Source organism: Coregonus lavaretus (assembly GCF_964263955.1).
Source record: "Coregonus lavaretus genome assembly, chromosome: 5".
Classification (NCBI taxonomy): Eukaryota; Metazoa; Chordata; class Actinopteri; order Salmoniformes; family Salmonidae; genus Coregonus; species Coregonus lavaretus.
This window is the reverse complement of record NC_139992.1, coordinates 32,961,132-32,984,200: the sequence shown is the minus strand read 5'-3', so window position 1 is coordinate 32,984,200 and position 23,069 is coordinate 32,961,132. Positions and strand designations below refer to the sequence as shown.

Here is a 23,069-nt window from a genome sequence, read left to right as displayed (position 1 = left end):
CTTTAAACAGCTTGGAAAATTCCAGAAAATTATGTCATGGCTTTAGAAGCTTCTGATAGGCTAATTGACATCATTTGAGTCAATTGGAGGTGTACCTGTGGATGTATTTCAAGACATACCTTCAAACTCAGTGCCTCTTTGCTTGACATCATGGGGAAATCCAAAATGGTACACCTCCACAAGTCTGGTTCATCCTTGGGAGCAATTTCCAAACGCCTAAAGGTACCACGTTCATCTGCACAAACAATAGTACGCAAGTATAAACACCATGGGACCACGCAGCCGTTATACCGCTCAGGAAGGAGACGCGTTCTGTCTCATAGAGATGAACGTACTTTGGTGCGAAAAGTGCAAATCAATCCCAGAACTACAGCAAAGGACCTTGTGAAGATACTGGAGGAAACAGGTACAAAAGTATCTATATCCACAGTAAAGCGAGTTCTATATCGACATAACCTGAAAGGCCGCTCAGCAAGGAAGAAGTCACTGCTCCAAAACTGCCATAAAATAAGACAGACTACGGTTTGCAACTGCACATGGGGACAAAGATTGTACTTTTTGGAGAAATGTCCTCTGGTCTGATGAAACAAAAATGAAACTGTTCGGCCATAATGACCATCGTTATGTTTGGAGGAAAAAGGGGATGCTTGCAAGCCGAAGAACACCATCCCAACCGTGAAGCACGGGGGTGGCAGCATCATGCTGTGGGGGTGCTTTGTTGCAGGAGGGACTGGTGCACTTCACAAAATAGATGGCATCATGAGGAAGGAAAATTATGTGGTCCTCTGTAGCTCAGCTGGTAGAGTACGGCGCTTGTAACGCCAAGGTAGTGGGTTCGATCCCCGGGACCACCCATACACAAAAAATGTATGCACGCATGACTAAGTCGCTTTGGATAAAAGCGTCTGCTAAATGGCATATTATTATTATTATTATTATTATTATTATTTATTATTATTGAAGCAGTATCTCAAGACATCAGTTATGAAGTTAAAGCTTGGTCACAAATGGGTCTTCCAAATGGACAATGACCCCAAGCATACTTCCAAAGTTGTGGCAAAATGGCTTAAGGACAACAAAGTCAAGGTATTAGAGTGGCCATCACAAAGCCCTGACCTCAATCCTATAGAACATTTGTGTGGGCAGAACTGAGAAAGTGTGTGCAAGCAAGGAGGCCTACAAACCTGACTCAGTTACACCAGCTCTGTCAGGAGGAATGGGCCAAAATTCACCCAACATATTGTGGGAAGCTTGTGGAAGGCTACCCGAAACGTTTTACCCAAGTTAAACAATTTAAAGGCAATGCTACTAAATACTAATTGAGTGTATGTAAACTTCTGACCCACTGGGAATGTGATGAAAGAAATAAAAGCTGAAATAAATCATTCTCTCTACTATTATTCTGACATTTCACATTCTTTAAAATAAAGTGGTGATCCTAACTGGCCTAAAACAGGGAATTTCTATTAGGATTAAATGTCAGGAATTGTGAAAAATTGAGTTTAAATGTATTTGGCTAAGGTGTATGTAAACTTCCGACTTCAACTGTATGTTAGAGAGACATTAATGCAACAATTTCCTGAATTCATGTAGCATATCAAATCCATAGTATTCCTAGCAATTTGTTTTTAATCTTTAGGTTTACACTGTACTTTTATGGTTGAGTAAATGTACAGTTGAAACATATTTCAAGCCTGTGCAGTATGAAGTGATACATCATTTTTATTTATGCATTTATCATACTTTGTCGTCACACTTTTTGAGAACTTTGTTGTGGCATTCAGGTGTTGTCAATGAAGCCTGTCTTCTTGTCCACTTTATGCCATTAAGGCAGTATCAGCCCAACAACCACCTGTGCACTTGATGCTCACAGGGTGTCCTCGGAAATGTGTTCGTCATTGCTGCAACATTTAAGTGAACATTAGGCTCTAGGTTTGTTAGAGAGAGTGGATCCTACTGGTTTTGTTGAACTGATAGCTCTGTGGACAGTACTGTAAAGCTGTAACAGCTATGCTGGAACTTTGATCATTTGATAATCTTAAACACTGGTCATGCTATATCCCCTCTCATAAGACACACACAGTTATCAGGAATCAGGATGAAACTATGACCTCGCATCAGACAAATCCATTACTACTCTCCCACTGACTGTGGTCCTCTAACCTAACCTAGCCTGATTGGTATTAACGCTAGTCAATTCCCTCTTGCAGGAGGCCAGGGGCCATTTGGAGCAGTGTGTTAAGGAGGTGAGCGCCAGCGGCCGCCCCACCCACGAGGCCCCCTCCATGCGGGAGCAGGGCAGGGCGTGGCAGGGCGGCGGCGGCCCTGGGCTTTATAAGGTAGTGAAGACGGGCCCTTCGGGTCACAACATCAGAAGCTGGCCAAACCTTAGGGGTATCCCCATTGGAATGTTAGTACTTGGGAACAAGGTCAAGGCAGTAGGCGAGGTACGCACTGCCCCCCCCCACAAAACCCTGAAAATGATAAATGTGTGACTTAAATGACTTATCGTGGCTGCCGTTAAATTATCTATAATATATTATATATATATATTATCTTTTTTAAATACTTCCAATCAAAGTAGAGTAGAAGAGGGCAACAAAAAATTAGCATAAGATCTACAGAACTAAAAATGGGCATAAGAACTACAGAACAGTAGTTCTAATGCCCGTCTTTTTTGTTGCCCTCCTCTACTTTGCTCTCTCTTTGCTAACACAGACCGAAGTTGTTGTAATGTGTTTCATTTGCTCCCCCTTTTGCTTGTAAATTGGTTGACTTGTTTTGCCTTCAGAAAGTATTTGTTGACTTGTTTTGCCTTCAGAAAGTATTCATACCCCTTGACTTATTCCACATTTTGTTGTGTTACAGCGTGAATTCAAAATTGATTAAATACATGTTTTTCTCTCACCCATCTACACACAATACCCCATAATGACAAAGTGAAAATGAAATGCAGAAATATCTCATTTACGTAAGTATTCACACCGCTGAGTCAATACTTTGTTGAAGCCCCTTTGGCATCGATTACAGCTGTGAGTTATTCTGGATAAGTCTCTAAGAGCTTCCCACACCTGGATTGTGTAACATTTGGCCATTATTATTTTCCAAATTCTTCAAGCTCTGTCAAATTGGTTGTTAATCATTGCTAGACAACCATTTTTAGGTCTTGCCATAGATTGTCAAGTAAATTTAAGTCAAAACTGTAACTCGGCCACTCAGGAACATTCAATGTCTTCTTGGTAAGCAACTACAGTGTAGATTTGGCCTTGTGTTTTAGGTTATTGTCCTGCTGAAAGGTGAATTCATCTCCCAGTGTCTGGTGGAAAGCAGACTGAACCAGGTTTTCCTGTAGGATTTTGCCTGTGCTTAGCTACATTCAGTTTCTTTTTTATCTTGGAAAAACTCCCCAGTCCTTAACGTTTACAAGCATACCCATAACATGATGCAGCCACCACTATGCCTGAAAATATTTAATGTATTGGATTTGCCCCAAACATAACACTTTGTATTCAGGACAAAAAGTTAGTTGCTTTGCCACATTTTTTGAAGTATTACTTTAATACCTTGTAGGAAACTGCATGCATGTTTTGGAATATTTGTATTCTGTACAGGCTACCTTCTTTTCACTCTGCCAATTAGGTGATTATTGTGAAGTAACTACAATGTTGTTGATCCATCCTCAGTTTTCTCCTATCACAGCCATTAAACTCTGTAACTGTTTTAAAGTCACCATTGGCCTCATGGTGAAATCCCTGGGCGGTTTCCACCCTCTCCGGCAACTGAGTTAGGAAGGATGCCTGTATCTTTGTAGTCACTGGGTGTATTGATACACCATCCAAAGTGTAACTAATAACTTCACCATGCTCAAAGGGATATTCAATGTCAGTTTTTTTCTCTTTTTTTTTTTCTCTACCAATAGGTGCCCTTCTTGCGAGGCATTGGAAAACCTCCTTGGTCTTTGTCGATTAAATCTGTGTTTGAAATTCACTGCTCAACTGAGGGACCTTACAGATAATTGTATGTGTCGGGTACAGAGATGAGGTAGCCAAAAATCATGTTAAACACTATTATATGACAAATTAAATTAAATTAAATGTTATTATTGTAAAATAATGCAACTTATTATGTGACTTTTTAAGAACAATTTTCTCCTAAACTTATTTAGGCTTGCCATAACAAAGGTGTTAAATACTTATTGACTGACATTTCAGCTTTTCATATTTAAGAAAATTATAAAAACGTAATTCCACTTTGACATTATGTGGTAGGGGTGTTCTGTGTAGGCCAGTGACAAAAAAATCTAAATGTAATCAATTTTAAATTCAGGCTGTAACACAACAAAATGTGGAAAAGGTCAAGGAGTGTGAATAGTTTATGAAGGCACTGCATGTACTTTGCCAATGAAAGGGTGAATACACAAGATGCCTCTGGGTGTGGGTGTGTGCTCTGTCCTTTCTCTGGTGGCTCTTTCTTTTATTAACACACTCCAATGGCTTCAGCATTTATTTATTTTTTCCTTTTGCATTTATTCATTTCAGTTTATTTAAACAATATCACAATTATCTTAGTTTATTTATCATTGGAAACAGATTAGATATTTTCTGAGGTTTACATTATATAGGGCGGCAGGTAGCTTAGTGGTTAAGAGCGTTGTGCCAGTAACCAAAAGGTTGCTGCTTCTAATCCCCGAGCCGACTAGGTGAAAAATCTGTTGATGTGCCCTTGAGCAAGGCACTTAACCCTAATTGCTCATGTAAGTCGCTCTGGATAAGAGTGTCTGCTAAAATGACAAAAATTTAAAATGTAAATATACTTGAAATGCTGAAGCCATACTGTATCTCAGATTAATCTTTCCCCTCTTACACCTTCTGTTCTCTTTGTTTTTCTGCACACATTTTGATACGCTCAAATATTTCTTCACCCGAAGTGCTGAATGGTGCCTACTTGACCTCTTTTTGGGGGATGTGGTGTGTCATGCTTTTACTAGAATGCCCTGTCTGAACCAATGGCTCTCTGGCTCTTTCTCAATTAATCTTTCCTCGAGTCCTCACGTACTATATCCTCTCCTACTTCTCAAACCGCATTGGAGATGGAGGTCTGAGGGGAGGAACCTTGGACCTCCTCCAATAGGGTTGAGAAGGTGGCAAGGCGATACTAGGATACGAGGAATCGTGGAAAGACTCACTAAGCCTCTCTCTCTCTCTAAGCACTTATTAACATTTCCACTTTCCATCTGTGTCTGTATGTCTAAAGTGGTGATTTTATTTTAGGACCTTTACAAAACAAAAACAAACAAACATGCATTTACCTTTCAATATGATTCACTTTTAGAGTAAGTTGTTTAATTGATTCTCTTTATACAGTAAACTCTGCAAATATTATAGCTACAATGCAGTATGGAATTGCTCTGTAGGGATGATGTTGTACATTTTACATTTTGTATAGGGTGATGGGATGATATTTGTGAGGTGTGTGTGTGTGTGTGAGAGAGAGGATGGTGCTGTGTGTGTGTGAGGACTAGCATGTGTGTGCGTGTATAGGGATAAAGAGTGCTGTGTTGTCCGTCAGGTGGTAAACACTGAAGGGACGTGGGTGCAGCTGGACAAGAATAGCGTGGTGGAGTTCTGCGAGAGCGACGAAGGAGAGGCCTGGTCTCTGGCCCGAGACCGTGGGGGAAACCAGTACCTACGCCACGGGGAAGGTAAGAGCCCCGCTAATGGCCTTTTAACTTACTGCTTTGAGACCTCTTTAATCTTTGTAGATCAAGGCCCGTATTCACAAAGCATCTCAGAAAAGTTCCTAGGAATCCTGTTAAAACATGTTTTAAGACAACAAAACCTCCCAGCTCAGAGTAGGTTTTAGGATGATGTTAAGACACTGGCCAGACAAACTCTCTGAGCCAGGAATAAAATGAACTCATTTTCTCAGCTGGTTATCACGACAGTTTGAGGTACCGCAAAGGAAAGATAGTGATGACGCTCATTGACATTGTTGCAAATGTTGGGAAATAACCAATCGTGATGAAGCATCATCAGCTGTGATGAAGCATCATCATCATCATCTAGCACGTTTCAGACAACCATGGTGAATGTGACTGTACATCAAATTTTGCAATGGTAAAACGTTTGATATAATTTTCGCCTGACACGATCAATTTGCCTACTTTTAATTATTGCTTAAAATGTTGGCATGCATAACCTTTTTTTTCACCAATTCTAATGGTTGTTAAAAGTGAAATTTTAACAATATTACCGTTATATCAACACATTTGTCACTCCTGTTTTAGTCTATTTTTAAAAGTCTAAGCCGCTAGATAAGAAAATTTTAAAACAAACATAAAAACGATATTTGATAAAATATTGAATTTGGCCTTTACTACTATAGCCCAGAGAAAAGCATTGAATAACACATTCATAAATGGCAAAAAAGACAGTCCAAAAATAAATCATAAGAAACAAGGTTTTGAATTGTTTGTTCTATATCTAGGAGTTCAGGAAATATTTTTTTGTTTTTTTTCTACACATATTTAACCCCTTTTCTGGGTAGGCACAAAACTGCCTTCATACTGTATACTGAACAAACACATAAACTCAACATGTAAAGTGTTGGTCCCATGTTTCATGAGCTGAAATAAAAGATCCCAGAAATGTTCCATACGCACAATAAAGCGTATTTCTCTCACATTTTGTGGAAACATTTGTTTACATCCCTGTTAGTAAGCATTTTTCCTTTGCCAAGATAATCAATCCACCTGACTGGTGTGGCATATCAAGAAGCTGATTAAACAGCATTATCATTACACAGGTGCACCTTGTGCTGGGGAAAATAAAAGGCCACTCTAAAATGTGCAGTTTTGTCCATATCCATCTTTTTGACCTGTGGGATCGTCTGATACCAGCCACCCGGACAGCTGATGAAACTGTGGGTATGCACAACCAAATAATTTGTATAAAAGGCCACTCTAAAATGTGCATTTTTGTCACGCAACACAATGCCACAGATGTCTCAAGTTTTGAGGGAGCGTGCAATTGGCATGCTGACTGCAGGAATGTCTACGAAAGCTGTTGCCAGAGAATTGAATGTTCATTTCTCTACCATAAGCCGCCTCCAACTTCGTTTTTGAGAGTTTGGCAGTACGTCCAACCGGCCTCACAACCGCAGAACACGTGTAACCACACCAGCCCAGAACCTCCATATCCGGCTTTTTCACCTTCGGGATCGTCTGAGACCAGCCACCCAGACAGCTGATGAATCTGTGCACAACCGTAGACTTTCTGCACAAACCGACTTCAGTGGGCAAATGCTCACCTTCGATGGCCACTGGCACGATGGAGAAGTGTGCTCGTCATGGATGAATCCTGGTTTCAACTGTACCCGACAGATGGCAGACACCCCATGGTGGCATTTGGATTATGGTATGGGCAGGCATAAGCTACGAACAACGAACACAATTGCATTTTGTCGATGGCAATTAGAATGAACAGAGATACCGTGAAGAGGTCCTGAGGCCCATGGTAGTGCCATTCATCCGCCACCATCACCTCATGTTTCACCATGATAATGCACGGCCCCATGTCGCAAGGATCTGTACACAATTCCTGGAAGCTGAAAATGTCCCAGTTCTTCCATGGCCTGCATACTCTCACAGCGTGTTCCAGTTCCCACAAATATCCAGCAACTTCACATAGCCATTGAGGAGGAGTGGGACAACATTCCACAGGCCACAATCAACAGCCTGATCAACTCTATGCGAAGGAGATGTGTCGCGCTGCATGAGGCAAATGGTGGTCACAGCAGATACTGACTGGTTTTCTGATCCATGCTCCTACCTTTTTTTTAAAGGTATCTGTCACCAACAGATGCATATCTGTATTCCAGTCAATTTAAATAATATAGCCTAAATAATTAATCTTTGTTACTTTTTTAGGCTCCCTGTCTGGCTCCTGACCTATTTAGAGTTTATATGCTGTTTAATATGACATGTAGCCTATTTGAAATGATGAGCGCTTCTTACATTCACCTTTTCATATTTATTAAAATACTTTTCATTCAAATGGTTTGGTTTCAATACTTCAAAACCAAATGGTAGGTCCAGGTTGTCACATCAATAGATGGGTGTTGGTTAAATTATGATTTCAATGAATAGAGCGAATTTGGAGCGGCAGTTTCTTTGAGATACAAATGTAATAGTTGTCTGAATACTAATGTAAATAAGGTATTTCAGTTTTTATTGGTAATACATTTGTAGAAATTTCTAAAAACCTGTTTTCGCTTTGTCATTATGGGGTATTGTATGTATATTGATGAGGGCAAAAAATTATGTCATACATTTTAGAATAAGGCTGTAACGTAACAAAATGTGGGAAGGTCAAGGGGTCTGAATACTTTCCGAATGCACTGTGTGTGTGTGTGTGTGTATATATATATATATATATATATATATATATATATATATATATATATATATATGTGTATATATATATATATATATATATATATATATATAATATACACTACCGGTCAAACATTTTAGAACACCTACTCATTCAAGGGTTTTTCTTTATTTTTACTATTTTCTACTTTGTAGAATAATAGTGAAGACATCAAAACTATGAAATAACACATATGGAATCATGTAGTAACCAAAAAAGTGTTAAACAAATCAAAATATATTTTATATTTGAGATTCTTCAAAGTAGCCACCCTTTGCCTTGATGACAGCTTTACAAACTCTTGGCATTCTCTCAACCAGCTTCATGAGGTAGTCACCTGGAATGCATTTCAATTGACAGGTGTGCCTTCTGAAAAGTTAATTTGTGGAATTTCTTTCCTTCATAGTGCCGGTGGAAATGTGTCCTTTGGTCTGGAGTCCAAATTTAAGGTGTTTGGTTCCAACCGCTGTGTCTTTGTGAGACGCGGTGTGGGTGAACGGATTATCTCCGCATGTGTATTTCCCACCGTAAAGCATGGAGGTTATTTGCTGATGACACTGTCTGTGATTTATTTAGAATTCAAGGCACATTTAACCAGCATGGCTACCGCATTCTGCAGCGATACACCATCCCATCTGGTTTGGGCTTAGTAGGGCTATCATTTGTTTTTCAACAGGACAATGACCAAACACACCTCCAGGCTGTGTAAGGGCTATTTTACCAAGAAGGAGAGTGATGGAGTGCTGCATCAGATGACCTGGCCTCCACAATCCCCCGACCTCAAACAAATTGAGATGGTTTGGGATGAGTCGGACCGCAGAGTGAAGAAAGCAGCCAACAAGTGCTCAGCAGATGTGGGAACTCCTTCAACACTGTTGGAAAAGCATTCCAGGTGAAGCTGATTGAGAGAATGCCAAGAGTGTGCAAAGCTGTCAAGGCGAAGGGTGGCTATTTGAAGAATCTCAAATATAAAATGTATTTTTTTTAGCAACTTTTTGGTTACTACATGATTCCATATGTGTTATTTCATAGTTGTGATGTCTTCACTATTATTCTACAACATAGAAAATTGTAAAAATAAAGAAAAACCCTTGAATGACTAGGTGTTCTAAAACTTTTGACCGGTAGTGTATGTGTATATACAGTGAGGGAAAAAAAGTATTTGATCCCCTGCTGATTTTGTACGTTTGCCCACTGACAAAGAAATGATCAGTCTATAATTTTAATGGTAGGTTTATTTGAACAGTGAGAGACAGAATAACAACAAAAAAATCCAGATAAACGCATGTCAAAAATGTTATAAAAAGATTTCTGGCTCCCAGGTGTCTTTTATACAGGTAATGAGCTGAGATTAGGAGCATACTCTTAAAGGGAGTGCTCCTAATCTCAGCTTGTTAACTGTATAAAAGACACCTGTCCACAGAAGCAATCAATCAATCAGATTCCACTCTCCACCATGGCCAAGACCAAAGAGCTCTCCAAGGATGTCAGGGACAAGATTGTAGACCTACACAAGGCTGGAATGGGCTACAAGACCATCGCCAAGCAACTTGGTGAGAAGGTGACAACAGTTGGTGCGATTAATCGCAAATGGAAGAAATACAAAATAACTGTCAATCTCCCTCGGCCTGGGGCTCCATGCAAGATCTCACCTCGTGGAGTTGCAATGATCATGAGAACGTTGAGGAATCAGCCCAGAACTACACGGGAGGATCTTGTCAATGATCTCAAGGCAGCTGGGACCATAGTCACCAAGAAAACAATTGGTAACACACTACGCCATGAAGGACTGAAATCCCGCAAGGTCCCCCTGCTCAAGAAAGCACATATACAGGGCCGTCTGAAGTTTGCCAATGAACATCTGAATGATTCCGAGGAGAACTGGGTGAAAGTGTTGTGGTCAGATGAGAACAAAATGGAGCTCTTTAGCATCAACTCAACTTGCCGTGTTTGGAGGAGGAGGAATGCTGCCTATGACCCCAAGAACACCATCCCGGCCGTCAAACATGGAGGTGGAAACATTATGCTTTGGGGGTGTTTTTCTGCTAAGGGGACAGGACAACTTCACCGGATCAAAGGGACGATGGACGGGGCCATGTACCGTCAACTCTTGGGTGAGAACCTCCTTCCCTCAGCCAAGGCATTGAAAATGGGTCGTGGATGGGTATTCCAGCATGACAATGACCCAAAACACACGGCCAATGCAACAAAGGAGTGGCTCAAGAAGAAGCACATTAAGGTCCTGGAGTGGCCTAGCCAATCTCCAGACCTTAATCCCATAGAAAATCTGTGGAGGGAGCTGAAGGTTCGAGTTGCCAAACGTCAGCCTTGAAACCTTAATGACTTGGAGAAGATCTGCAAAGAGGAGTGGAACAAAATCCCTCCTGAGATGTGTGCAAATCTGGTGGCCAACTACAAGAAACGTCTGACCTCTGTGATTGCCAAAAAGGGTTTTGCTACCAAATACTAAGTCATGTTTTGCAGAGGGGTCAAATACTTATTTCCCTCATTAAAATGCAAATCAATTTATAACATTTTTGACTTGTGTTTTTCTGGATTTTGTTGTTGTTATTCTGTCTCTTACTGTTCAAATAAACCTACCATTAAAATTATAGACTGATCAACTCTTTGTCAGTGGGCAAACTTACAAAATCAGCAGGGGATCAAATACATGTTTCCCTCACTGTACAGTTGAACTCAGAAGTTTACATAAACTCAGGTTGAAGTCATTAAAACTTGTTTTTCAACCACTCCACACATTTCTTGTTAACAAACTATAGTTTTGTCAAGTCGGTTAGGACATCTACTTTATGACACAAGGAATTTTTCCAACAATTGTTTACAGACAGATTATTTCACTTATAATTCACTGTATCACAATTCCAGTGTGTCAGAAGTTTACATACACTAAGTTGACTGTGCCTTTAAACAGCTTGGAAAATTCCAGAAAATGATGTGATGGCTTTAGAAGCTTCTGATAAGCTAATTGACATCATTTGAGTCAATTGGAGGTGTACCTGTGGATGTATTTCAAGGACTAGCTTCAAACTCAGTGCCTCTTTGCTAGACATCATTGGAAAATCAAAATAAATCAGCCAAGACCTCAGATTTTTTTTTTTAGACCTCCACAAGTCTGGTTCATCCTTGGGAGCAATTTCCAAACGCCTGAAGTTGCCACGTTCATCTGTACAAACAATGGTACGCAGGTATAAACACCATGGGACCATGCAGCCATCATACCGCTCAGGAAGGAGACGCATTCTGTCTCCTAGAGATGAACGTACTTTGGTGCGAAAAGTGCAAATCAATCCCAGAACAACAGCAAAGGACCTTGTGAAGATGCTGGAGGAAACAGGTACAAAAGTATCTATATCCGCAGTAAAACAAGTAATATATCAACCTTACCTGAAAGGCCGCTCAGCAAGGAAGAAGGCATTGCTCCAAAACTGTGTGAAATCGCGTGAAAAATGAGTTTTAATGACGCCAACCTAAGTGTATGTAAACTTCCGACTTCAACTGTGTATATATATACAGTGGGGAGAACAAGTATTTGATACACTGCCGATTTTGTAGGTTTTCCTACTTACAAAGCATGTAGAGGTCTGTAATTTTTATCATAGGTACACTTAAACTGTGAGAGACGGAATCTAAAACAAAAATCTAGAAAATCACATTGTATGATTTTTAAGTAATTAATTTGTATTTTATTGCATGACATACAGTGGGGGGAAAAAGTATTTAGTCAGCCACCAATTGTGCAAGTTCTCCCAGTTAAAAAGATGAGAGAGGCCTGTAATTTTCATCATAGGTACAAGTCAACTATGACAGACAAATTGAGAAAAAAAAATCCAGAATATCACATTGTAGGATTTGTAATGAATTTATTTGCAAATTATGGTGGAAAATAAGTATTTGGTCACCTACAAACAAGCAAGATTTCTGGCTCTCACAGACCTGTAACTTATTCTTTAAGAGGCTCCTCTGTCCTCCACTCGTTACCTGTATTAATGGCACCTGTTTGAACTTATCAGTATAAAAGACACCTGTCCACAACCTCAAACAGTCACACTCCAAAATCCACTATGGCCAAGACCAAAGAGCTGTCAAAGGACACCAGAAACAAAATTGTAGACCTGCACCAGGCTGGGAAGACTGAATCTGCAATAGGTAAGCAGCTTGGTTTGAAGAAATCAACTGTGGGAGCAATTATTAGGAAATGGAAGACATACAAGACCACTGATAATCTCCCTCGATCTGGGGCTCCACGCAAGATCTCACCCCTTGGGGTCCAAATTATCACGCAAAAATCCCAGAACCACACAGTGAATGAATGACCTGCAGAGAGCTGGGACCAAAGTAACAAAGCCTACCATCAGTAACACACTACGCCGCCAGGGACTCAAATCCTGCAGTGCCAGACGTGTCCCCCTGCTTAAGCCAGTACATGTCCAGGCCCGTCTGAAGTTTGCTAGAGTGCATTTGGATGATCCAGAAGAGGATTGGGAGAATGTCATATGGTCAGATGAAACCAAAATATAACTTTTTGGTAAAACCTCAACTCGTCATGTTTGGAGGACAAAGAATGCTGAGTTGCATCCAAAGAACACCATACCTACTGCGAAGCATGGGGGTGGAAACATCATGCTTTGGGGCTGTTTTTCTGCAAAGGGACCAGGACGACTGATCCGTGTAAAGGAAAGAATGAATGGGGCCATGTATCGTGAGATTTTGAGTGAAAACCTCCTTCCATCAGCAAGGGCATTGAAGATGAAACGTGGCTGGGTCTTTCAGCATGACAATGATCCCAAACACACCGCCCGGGCAACGAAGGAGTGGCTTTGTAAGAAGCTATTCAAGGTCCTGGAGTGGCCTAGCCAGTCTCCAGATCTCAACCCCATAGAAAATCTTTGGAGGGAGTTGAAAGTCCGTGTTGCCCAGTGACAGCCCCAAAACATCACTGCTCTAGAGGAGATCTGCATGGAGGAATGGGCCAAAATACCAGCAACAGTGTGTGAAAACATTGTGAAGACTTACAGAAAACGTTTGACCTGTGTCATTGCCAATAAAGGGTATATAACAAAGTATTGAGAAACTTTTGTTATTGACCAAATACTTATTTTCCACCATAATTTGCAAATAAATTCATTAAAAATCCTACAATGTGATTTTCTGGATTTTTTTTCTCTCATTTTGTCTGTCATAGTTGACGTGTACCTATGATGACAATTACAGGCCTCTCTCATCTTTTTAAGTGGGAGAACTTGCACAATTGGTGGCTGACTAAATACTTTTTTTATCTACTGTAAGTATTTGATACATCAGAAAAGCAGAACTTAATATTTGGTACAGAAACCTTTGTTTGCAATTACAGAGATCATACGTTTCCTGTAGGTCTTGACCAAGTTTGCACACACTGCAGTAGGGATTTTGGCTCACTCCTCCATACAGACCTTCTCCAGATCCTTCAGGTTTCGGGGCTGTCGCTGGGCAAAACGGATTCAGGTCTGGAGACTGGCTAGGCCACTCCAGGACCTTGAGATGCTTCTTACGGAGCCACTCCTTAGTTGCCCTGGCTGTGTGTTTCGGGTCGTTGTCATGCTGGAAGACCCAGCCACGACCAATCTTCAATGCTCTTACTGAGGGAAGGAGGTTGTTGGCCAAGATCTCGCGATACATGGACCCATCCATCCTCCCCTCAATACGGTGCAGTCGTCCTGTCCCCTTTGCAGAAAAGCATCCCCAAAGAATGATGTTTCCACCTCCATGCTTCACGGTTGGGATGGTGTTCTTGGGGTTGTACTCATCCATCTTCTTCCTCCAAACACGGCGAGTGGAGTTTAGACCAAAAAGCTATATTTTTGTCTCATCAGACAACATGACCTTCTCCCATTCCTCCTCTGGATCATCCAGATGGTCATTGGCAAACTTCAGACGGGCCTGGACGTGCGCTGGCTTGAGCAGGAGGACCTTGCGTGCGCTGCAGGATTTTAATCCATGACGGCGTAGTGTGTTACTAATGGTTTTCTTTGAGATTGTGGTCCCAGCTCTCTTCAGGTCATTGACCAGGTCCTGCCGTGTAGTTCTGGGCTGATCCCTCACCTTCCTCATGATCATTGATGCCCCACGAGGTGAGATCTTGCATGGAGCCCCAGACCGAGTGTGATTGACCATCATCTTGAACTTCTTCCATTTTCTAATAATTGCACCAACAGTTGTTGCCTTCTCTCCAAGCTGCTTGCCTATTGTCCTGTAGCCCATCCCAGCCTTTTGCAGGTCTACAATTGTATCCCTGATGTCCTTACACAGCTCTCTGGTCTTGGCCATTGTGGAGAGGTTGGAGTCTGTTTGATTGAGTGTTTGGACAGGTGTCTTTTATACAGGTAACGAGTTCAAACAGGTGCAGTTAATACAGGTGATGAGTGGAGAACAGGAGGGCTTCTTAAAGAAAAACTAACGGGTCTGTGAGAGCCGGAACTCTTACTGGTTGGTAGGTGATCAAATACTCATATCATGCAATAAAATGCAAATTAATTACTTAAAAATCATACAATGTGATTTTCTGGATTCTCTCACAGTTGAAGTGTACCTATGATAAAAATTACAGACCTCTACATGCTTTGTAAGTAGGAAAACCTGCAAAATTGGCAGTGTATCAAATACTTGTTCTTATATAATATAATATAATATAATATAATAATTATTAGTATTATTAGTATTATTTAGTTTTGGCCACAAATACGAGTATAGTACAAGTCAGCAGCATTATTTGGGTATCAGTCAACATATTATAAACTTTTAAAAGTAAATTTTCACTGGACACTTACTTTAACAAATCTAACATGGATGTGAATGGATGTATTGGTTGCTGTCGTTGGTGGAGCTAACATGGTCCAGCTCTGTCTTCTCTCCCAACAGAACAAACCCTGTTAGAGCACGTGGCCCAGACCTCCCCAACTAGCCCCTTTTCTGTCCAGGCCTTCAACAGGGCTGCTGCAGCCAATGGGGCCAATGGGGCACAGGGCTTCAACTACGGCATCTCAAACAACAAAGGTGAGGCCAGCCGGGGGACGTGGATAGGTGGCTGGGTGTTGAGAGGGAAGCCTACACTGAGTGTACAAAACATTAGGAACACCTTCCTAATATTGACTTGTACCCCCAGTTGCCCTCAGAATAGCCTCAATTCATCGGGGCATGGACTCTACTCTACAAGGTGTCGAAAGCGTTCCACTGAGATACTGGCCCATGTTTACTCCAATGCTTCCCACAGTTGTGTCAAGTTGGCTGGGTGTCCTTTGGGTGGTGGACCATTCTAGATACAAACAAGAAACTGTTGAGCGTGAAAAACCCAGCAGCATTGCAGTTCTTGACAAACTCAAACCGGTGCACCTGGCACCTACTACCATACCCCGTTCAAAGGCACTTAAATATTTTGTCTTGCCCATTCACCCTCTGATTGGCACACATACACAATCAATGTCTCAATTGCCTCAAGGCTTAAAAATGATTATTTAACCTGTCTCCTCCCCTTCATCCACACTGATTGAAGGTGACATCAATACGGGATCATAGCTTTCACCAGGTCAGTCTGTCATGGAAAGAGTAGTTGTTCCTAATGTTTTGTACACTGTGTACATGCACTTGGGGCTTGGTAGCTACAGCTGCTTCTGCTTTAGGAATCTCCTAAGTTGTTGCCTGAAGCAGAACCTTGGTTGTGGTTATTAGGCATAACACTTAAGAAAATGGTCCAACATGGAGTGAAATGAGAAGGTACTAGGTTTCGTTGTCTAGGTTTCGTTGTCTGTTGCAAAGCGTTTTAAAACAAATCTAATTGTATTTGTCACATGCGCCAAATACAACAGGTGTAGACATTACCGTGAAATGCTTACTTACAAGCCCTTAACCAACAATGTAGTTTAAAAAAAAAACTATGCAGTTCAAGAAATAGAGTTCAGAAAATATTTACTAAAAAACTAAAGTAAAGAATAAAATAAAATGTAACACAATAAAATAACATAACAAGGCTATATACAGGGGGTACCGGTACCGAGTCAATGTGTGGGGGTACAGGTTATTCGAGGTAATTAGGTAGGGGTAAAGTGACTGCATAGATAATAAACAGTGAGTAGCAGCAGTGTAAAAACAAAGGGGGGGGGGGGGTCAATATAAATAGTTTGGGTGGCCATTTGATTAATTGTTCAGCAGTTTTATGGCTTGGGGGTAGAAGCTGTTAAGGAGCTAGACTTGGCGCTCCGGTACCGCTTGCCGTGCGGTAGCAGAGAGAATAGTCTATGACTTGGGTGACTGGAGTCTTTCACAATTTTTGGGGCTTTCCTCTGACACCACCTAGTATATAGGTCCTGGATGGCAGGAAGCTTGGCCCCAGTGATGTACTGGGCCGTACACACTGCTCTCTGTAGCGCCTTACGGTCGGATGCCGAGCAGTTGCCATACCGGGCGGTGATGCAAACGGTCAGGATGATCTCGATGGTGCAGCTGTATAACTTTTTGAGGATCTGGGGACCCATTCCAAATATTTTCAGTCTCCTGAGGGCGACTGTCTTGGTGTGTTTGGACCATGATAGTTCGTTGGACTCCTTTTCCTGTAGTCCACAATCAGCTCCTTCGCGTCGGACTCATTAAAGAAAAAATCTTTGTCCAGTTTGAGGTGAGGAATCGCTGTTCTGATGTCCAGAAGCTCTATTCGGTCATAAGAGACGGTAGCAGCATCATAATATACAAAAGTTACAAACAATGCAAAAAGGAGCCCGTAAAACAGCAGCCATCCCCTCCGGCGCCATTATTAAAACATGTTCTGTTGTGCGCCCAAATGAACACAACCCAGATGTGGCAACCAGGCTGCCTCACACATAGGCACCAATCAAGGAGAATGAAAATGGACTAACTCAAACTTAACCAAGCCTTACTTTGCTATTCTCCTTATCTCTCCTTCTATGATATGTTGTCTGACTAGTAATATTCTGACTTGAAATACTCATGGCATTGCCTATGCAAGTCAGATTATTGGAGACACTCAGATGTATTGTGCTTAGGTTAGTTATGCATATATATCTCAAGTGAGGATGTGTCAAACATAGTTTATTTTTCCATACAAAACCTTGCCGATTTATTAATCAATTAACCCACTTGTCGAAATCATGTCTTCAGTGCCTTATTTTAACAACCATTATCAATTTTCACTTTGGGTACAAAACTTAGGAATGAGTGTGATTATGGAACTGCTGAAGAGTTTCCACAAACAGTTGCTCCTTCTCACTTCTTCTCTCTTTGTCTTTCTTTATACACTGTGTTTTTTAATTCCTGTTTACTTCCTGCTTCTTGGTGACATGTCTCACAACTTCCTGTGGGCTTCCTGGGTTCTCTTGGTCTCGCTGTTTGACTCCCAAATCATTATAATTTTTGTGCACAACTGGAATGTTGATGTAAATTAACTGGTAGTGTGCTAGTTTTGTAGTTTTGGGGGAATAGTGGAAAGACCAAAGCATTGGCAAAATCTTAAAGGTATAGTTCACTTTTTAGTAGCTTATTTTCGACATACCTAGGGTGATATCATTTTGTCAAAGCCAATTTTTTATTCGTTAGCTGGTTATTTCGCATTTTTGGAGACTATAGCAATGCTAGTGGAAATGGATTGTATCAGTTAGCGGTGCACTCAAAAGCCTTGGGAAAGCGGGGTAGTGGCCCAAAGCAGTACTCTTTCCCCATGCTGGATCAAGTTGACCTTCCAAGGCCACAGGAGCTGTCAATAGTCACTAACTCTCTGTCCATTTTTTAGTTGTGCATGTCTCATTGTGTTTCACGATGTGTGTATATCATGTCTAACATCACTACTAAGTTTCAGGCATAATGTTTCTGTCTGTGTGCATGGTCCGGTCAGTGTGCTTCTGCAAGGTCAGGTGGGATCTGGAACACCATTGTTCACAAGTTCCCCCCAACTAGAAGGGGTGTCCTGGCTATACTCTCCAACCTGGCCCCTCATACGTCCCTAGACAACTTGACCAAAACGGAATCACCCCCCACAGCTTCCAGTTGACTCATCTGACCCCTTTCCTCTCCAAATTCCCTCCAAGTTTTTCTCAGGTTTTTTGTAGTGAGAATGATTTCTTACCTGGTGGTGCTGAGCGATTAATCGAATTGTCTTTTTTTGGGGGGGGTGGGTATTAAACAACTAATTGACCGACATTGGTTGTGTGGGACGCTGGGCTGAAGGGACTTGTTTTCATTAAGCAAATATTCAACCTAGTTCAGTGCAGAAACTAATTAACTACAATGACCATAATCCATTGCGCCTGTTTTTTCCAGCTCGGACAGAGACCGTTACAGTTTTACGCCTGCTACTTTAGGTTAGATACACACAGACCACGTAGACCGCATGAGAGAGGAATAAACACAACCACAAGAGGGAAAGAGACAGTTCGTGAAAGTATGCCTTATCTACTTTGAAGAACTAGTAAAATGATTTCGTCGGACAGCTCTGCAGCATACTTAGGCAGGCTAGCCTAGCTAAATAGGATGACTAAAGACAGTACAGTATGGGGAGCACAGAGGTAATGTTTGATGGTCTGGCTGGCTGCTGTTACCTGAGCAGAGATTAGATTATGACTTTAAGGAATAAAATAAGTAAAAAAAATCATCAAATAAAAACTAAGTAACTGAAATATCTTATTATTTCATAGTAATTTCCTATTTTTCTATTGATGTCTACCCAATGTGGACCTGACTGAGACAATATAATATTTTCTATGTTTTGGCAATTGAATGTTCACGATTTTTTGCATTGGAATTTTCATTAAAAAGCTCTAAAATCATTTAAAAATCATTTTAATGTCATTATTTCATAATGCATTTAATGTTACATTTAATATTTTTGCGCAACTGAAATCGGAAACTGTGATTCTTTAAAAAAAATATCGAAATGAAACTGACCTCAAAAAGCACTAATCACTCAGCACTATTACCTGGTAAATTAAATGTAAATTAGTCAGTACAATAGGTCTGGGAGGGTGCTTGACTTTCAGAACTGGCTTACCATTTACTTGGTACCATTTACGTTTTTCAAAAGATCTCTCTCTATAGACTAAGTTCACTGATTGTACAAAAAATGTAGAACACCTTCCTAATATTGAGTTGTGCATCCCCTTTTGCCTTCATTCATTCCGGGGCATGGACTCTACAAGGTGCCGAAAGCGTTCAACAGGGATGCTGGCCCATGTTGACATCAATGCTTCCCCCAGTTGGCTGGATGTCCTTTGGGTGGTGGACCATTCTTGATACTCACCGGAAACTGTTGAGCGTGAAAAACCCAGCAGCGTTGCAGTTCATTAGGTGTTCCTAATGTTTTGTCATAATTCACCGGAATTAGTCAAACCTGAATCAATTTTCCCTAAAATCTTTCAGAGAAAATTTTATAATTTTGTTATTCCATATGGAAATGACTGAAGGACAGGATTTTTCTATGTTGTTGGGGAGAAAGCTGATGCCCTCGACGTTACTGCTACAGTACATATAGTACAAACAGTTTTATTTTCAGCCAATCGCCATTACTGTCCTGAAACCCCACCCTGTGACATCCCCCATTACCCCATTGTGACTTTAGTTTACCCCCTTCCCTCCCTATCTCTGGCATTACCTGTGTGGGAGATGATGATTGATCAATGGACATTTTAATGTTTAATGGATTAATTGATTGATTGATACCCCCCCCCCCTTTGGAATTCTATAAGACCATAGTGTAAGCTAAGCTGTAGTCCGTCCGTCCCCCTCCCCCCCTTCCCCTTGTCTTCCGTTATTTGCAGGTGACCAACAGTTGAGTGCCATACTGAATAGTGCCATTCAGTCTGGGCCCTTCCTCCCTCCAGCCGCTCCTCCCTCCTCTTCCTCCGTATTTGAGCAAGCCGCCCATCTTTCCTCCTCCTCCCTTGTCCACAGCCCATTTGTGTTTGGACAATGCCCCAGTTCCCAAGTGTCTCAGCCGCAGCCACAGCTTCTGAGTAAGTCTGTCTGTCTGTATGACAGTGTCGGCGCTTGTTTGCACAGGTGCTGCCTGGTCCCATCTTAACTCCTCCTTAGCTTATCACTCTTTTGTTTTGGATTTTTACTTTACATGCCTATTTGTTTAGCTTATTTCTGGGATTTTTTTGGTGGGGGACCAATGACAACGTTGCTGTTATGGTCTGACTGCTGCTTACCTTGTCTGTACTGTAGCTGCTTGCTTTTTTTATACCAATGGTCTTTCTCTCCTTTTCGTCATCTTCATCCCCGATTTAAACAGAGATTCAGCGATATGAAGTGATCACGGGCAGCAGTCTGCCCAGAGATATGAAGTGATCACGAGCATCAGTCTGCCCAGAGATATGAAGTGATCACGGGCAGCAGTCTGCCCAGAGATATGAAGTGATCACGAGCATCAGTCTGCCCAGAGATATGAAGTGATCACGAGCAGCAGTCTGCCCAGAGATTGTCACATTTCTTGCTTCTCTCTCCTGCAATGTTATAGCTGCCTGACAACAAATGTTGATGAGTGCAGCCTCTGCCTTCACATTGTCTTTGTTTGTGTCAGAACCCTGAGTCGTTAGGACGTCCCCGGGACGTCACGAAATGGTTGCCTAAAGTCGTCAGGACGTTGTGTCATGGTCCCCTGGCAGTTTTGTCCAGTTCCCAGTTGGTCCCAGGGGCGTCTCCGAGGACGTTTTTAGGACAATGTGTCATGGTCCCCTGAACGTTCTTGGGATGTTGTCATGATCCGCTGGAGGTTTTTGTCTAGTTCTTGTTACCTGATGGTCGCAAATAAACTTTCTCCCCCTCCAAAAATGTTGTTTTACCCAGGGCACGCGCGCCATAGTTTCATTACACATCAGCCCTTGTTACTGCCTATCAAGGCTCTGATTGGTGAACCACTGATTCAGTCACAGCTCTTTGTCTTTTGGCAATGCTAGGGACACCCACACACATACAGTGCTCTTAACATAGTGTTTTCAACTTACACATTTGACACACTTTGACATACATGATTACATTGTGTATGTTTCTTCATACAGTATTTTTTTTACATTGTAGAATAATAGTGAAGACATCAAAACAATGAAATAACACATATGGAATCATGTAGTAACCAAAAAAGTGTTAAACAAATCAAAATATATTTTATATGATTCTTCAAATAGCCACCGTTTGCCTTGATGACAGCTTTGCACACTCTTGGCATTCTCTCAACCAGCTTCATGAAGTAGTCACCTGGAATGCATTTCAATTAACAGGTGTGCTTCTTAAAAGTTGATTTGTGGAATTTCTTTCCTTCTTAATGCGTTTGAGCCAATCAGTTGTGTTGTGACAAGGTAGGGGCTTATACAGAAGATAGCCCTATTTGGTAAAAGACCAAGTCCATAGTATGGCAAGAACAGTTCAAATAAGCAAAGAGAAACGACAGTCCATCATTACTTTAAGACATGAAGGTCAGTCAATACGGAAAATGTCAAGAACTTTAAAAGTTTCTTCAAGTGCAGTCGCAAAAACCATCAAGGGCTATGATGAAACTCGCTCTCATGAGGACCGTCACAGGAATGGAAGACCCAGAGTTACCTCTGCTGCAGAGGATTAGTTCATTAGAGTTACCAGCCTCAGAAATTGCAGCCCAAATAAATGTTTACAGAGTTCAAGTCCTAGACACATCTCAACATTAACTGTTCAGAGGGGACTGTGTGAATCAGGCCTTCATGGTCGAATTGCTGCAAAGAAACCACTACTAAAGGACACCAATAAGAAGAAGAGACCTGCTTGAGCCAAGAAAATCGAGCAATGGACATTAGACCGGTGGAAATTTGTCCTTTGGTCTGGAGTCCAAATTGGAGATTTTGGGTTCCAACCGCCGTGTCTTTGTGAGACGCTTTGTGGGTGAACAGATGTGCATGTGTTGTTCCCACCGTAAAGCATGGAGGAGGAGGTGTTATGGTGTGGGGGTGCTTTACTGGTGACACTGTCTGTGATTTATTTAGAATTCAAGACACACTTAACCAGCATGGCTACCACAGCATTCTGCAGCGATAAGCCATCCCATCTGGTTTGGGCTTAGTAGGACTATCATTTGTTTTTCAGCAGGACAATGACCCAACACACCTCCAGGCTGTGTAAGGGCTATTTTACCAAGAAGGAGAGTGATGGAGTGCTGCATCAGATGACCTGGCCTCCACAATCCCCCGACCTCAACCCAATTGAGATGGTTTGGGATGAGTCGGACAGCAGAGTGAAGGATGTCCCCTGGACAAACCAGGAACTAGACAAAACCTCCAGGTGACCATGACACAACATCCCAAGAATGTTCAGGGGACTTTTTGGGGACCACCCAAAAATGGGACAAACCGGGAGCTATAAAAAGGTCACCCAGAGAATGTTCCCTTGGGACCATCGCGCGGCGTCCTAAAAACTAGTCAAATGAAAGTCCTGAACGTCCTAACAAATCCTGACATGGTCCTCAGTGACATCCTGGGAATATACAGGGAGCTAGACAAAGTTTCCCCAGAGAACGCTCCCTTGTGAACATCATGCAACGTTCTTAAAATGTCCTCAGTATGTCAGTGGGATAACGTCACGCCGCAACCCTTAAGTGAAATAATGGGAACGCTG

The 23,069-nt window shown here is 41.6% G+C and overlaps 1 protein-coding gene across 1 annotated transcript in view; it reads left to right on the top strand.

The window, feature by feature from the left end:
- The window catches only part of LOC311129664 (E3 ubiquitin-protein ligase MYCBP2-like), a 319,573-nt gene that overhangs the window by 246,453 nt on the left and 50,051 nt on the right, over nt 1–23,069 (top strand). Inside the window, exons 51-54 of the mRNA XM_084162035.1 lie at nt 2,211–2,447; nt 5,569–5,701; nt 15,348–15,482; nt 20,246–20,440. Coding sequence (XP_084018161.1) covers nt 2,211–2,447; nt 5,569–5,701; nt 15,348–15,482; nt 20,246–20,440 — 700 coding nt within the window. The remainder of the gene's footprint in view (nt 1–2,210; nt 2,448–5,568; nt 5,702–15,347; nt 15,483–20,245; nt 20,441–23,069) is intronic.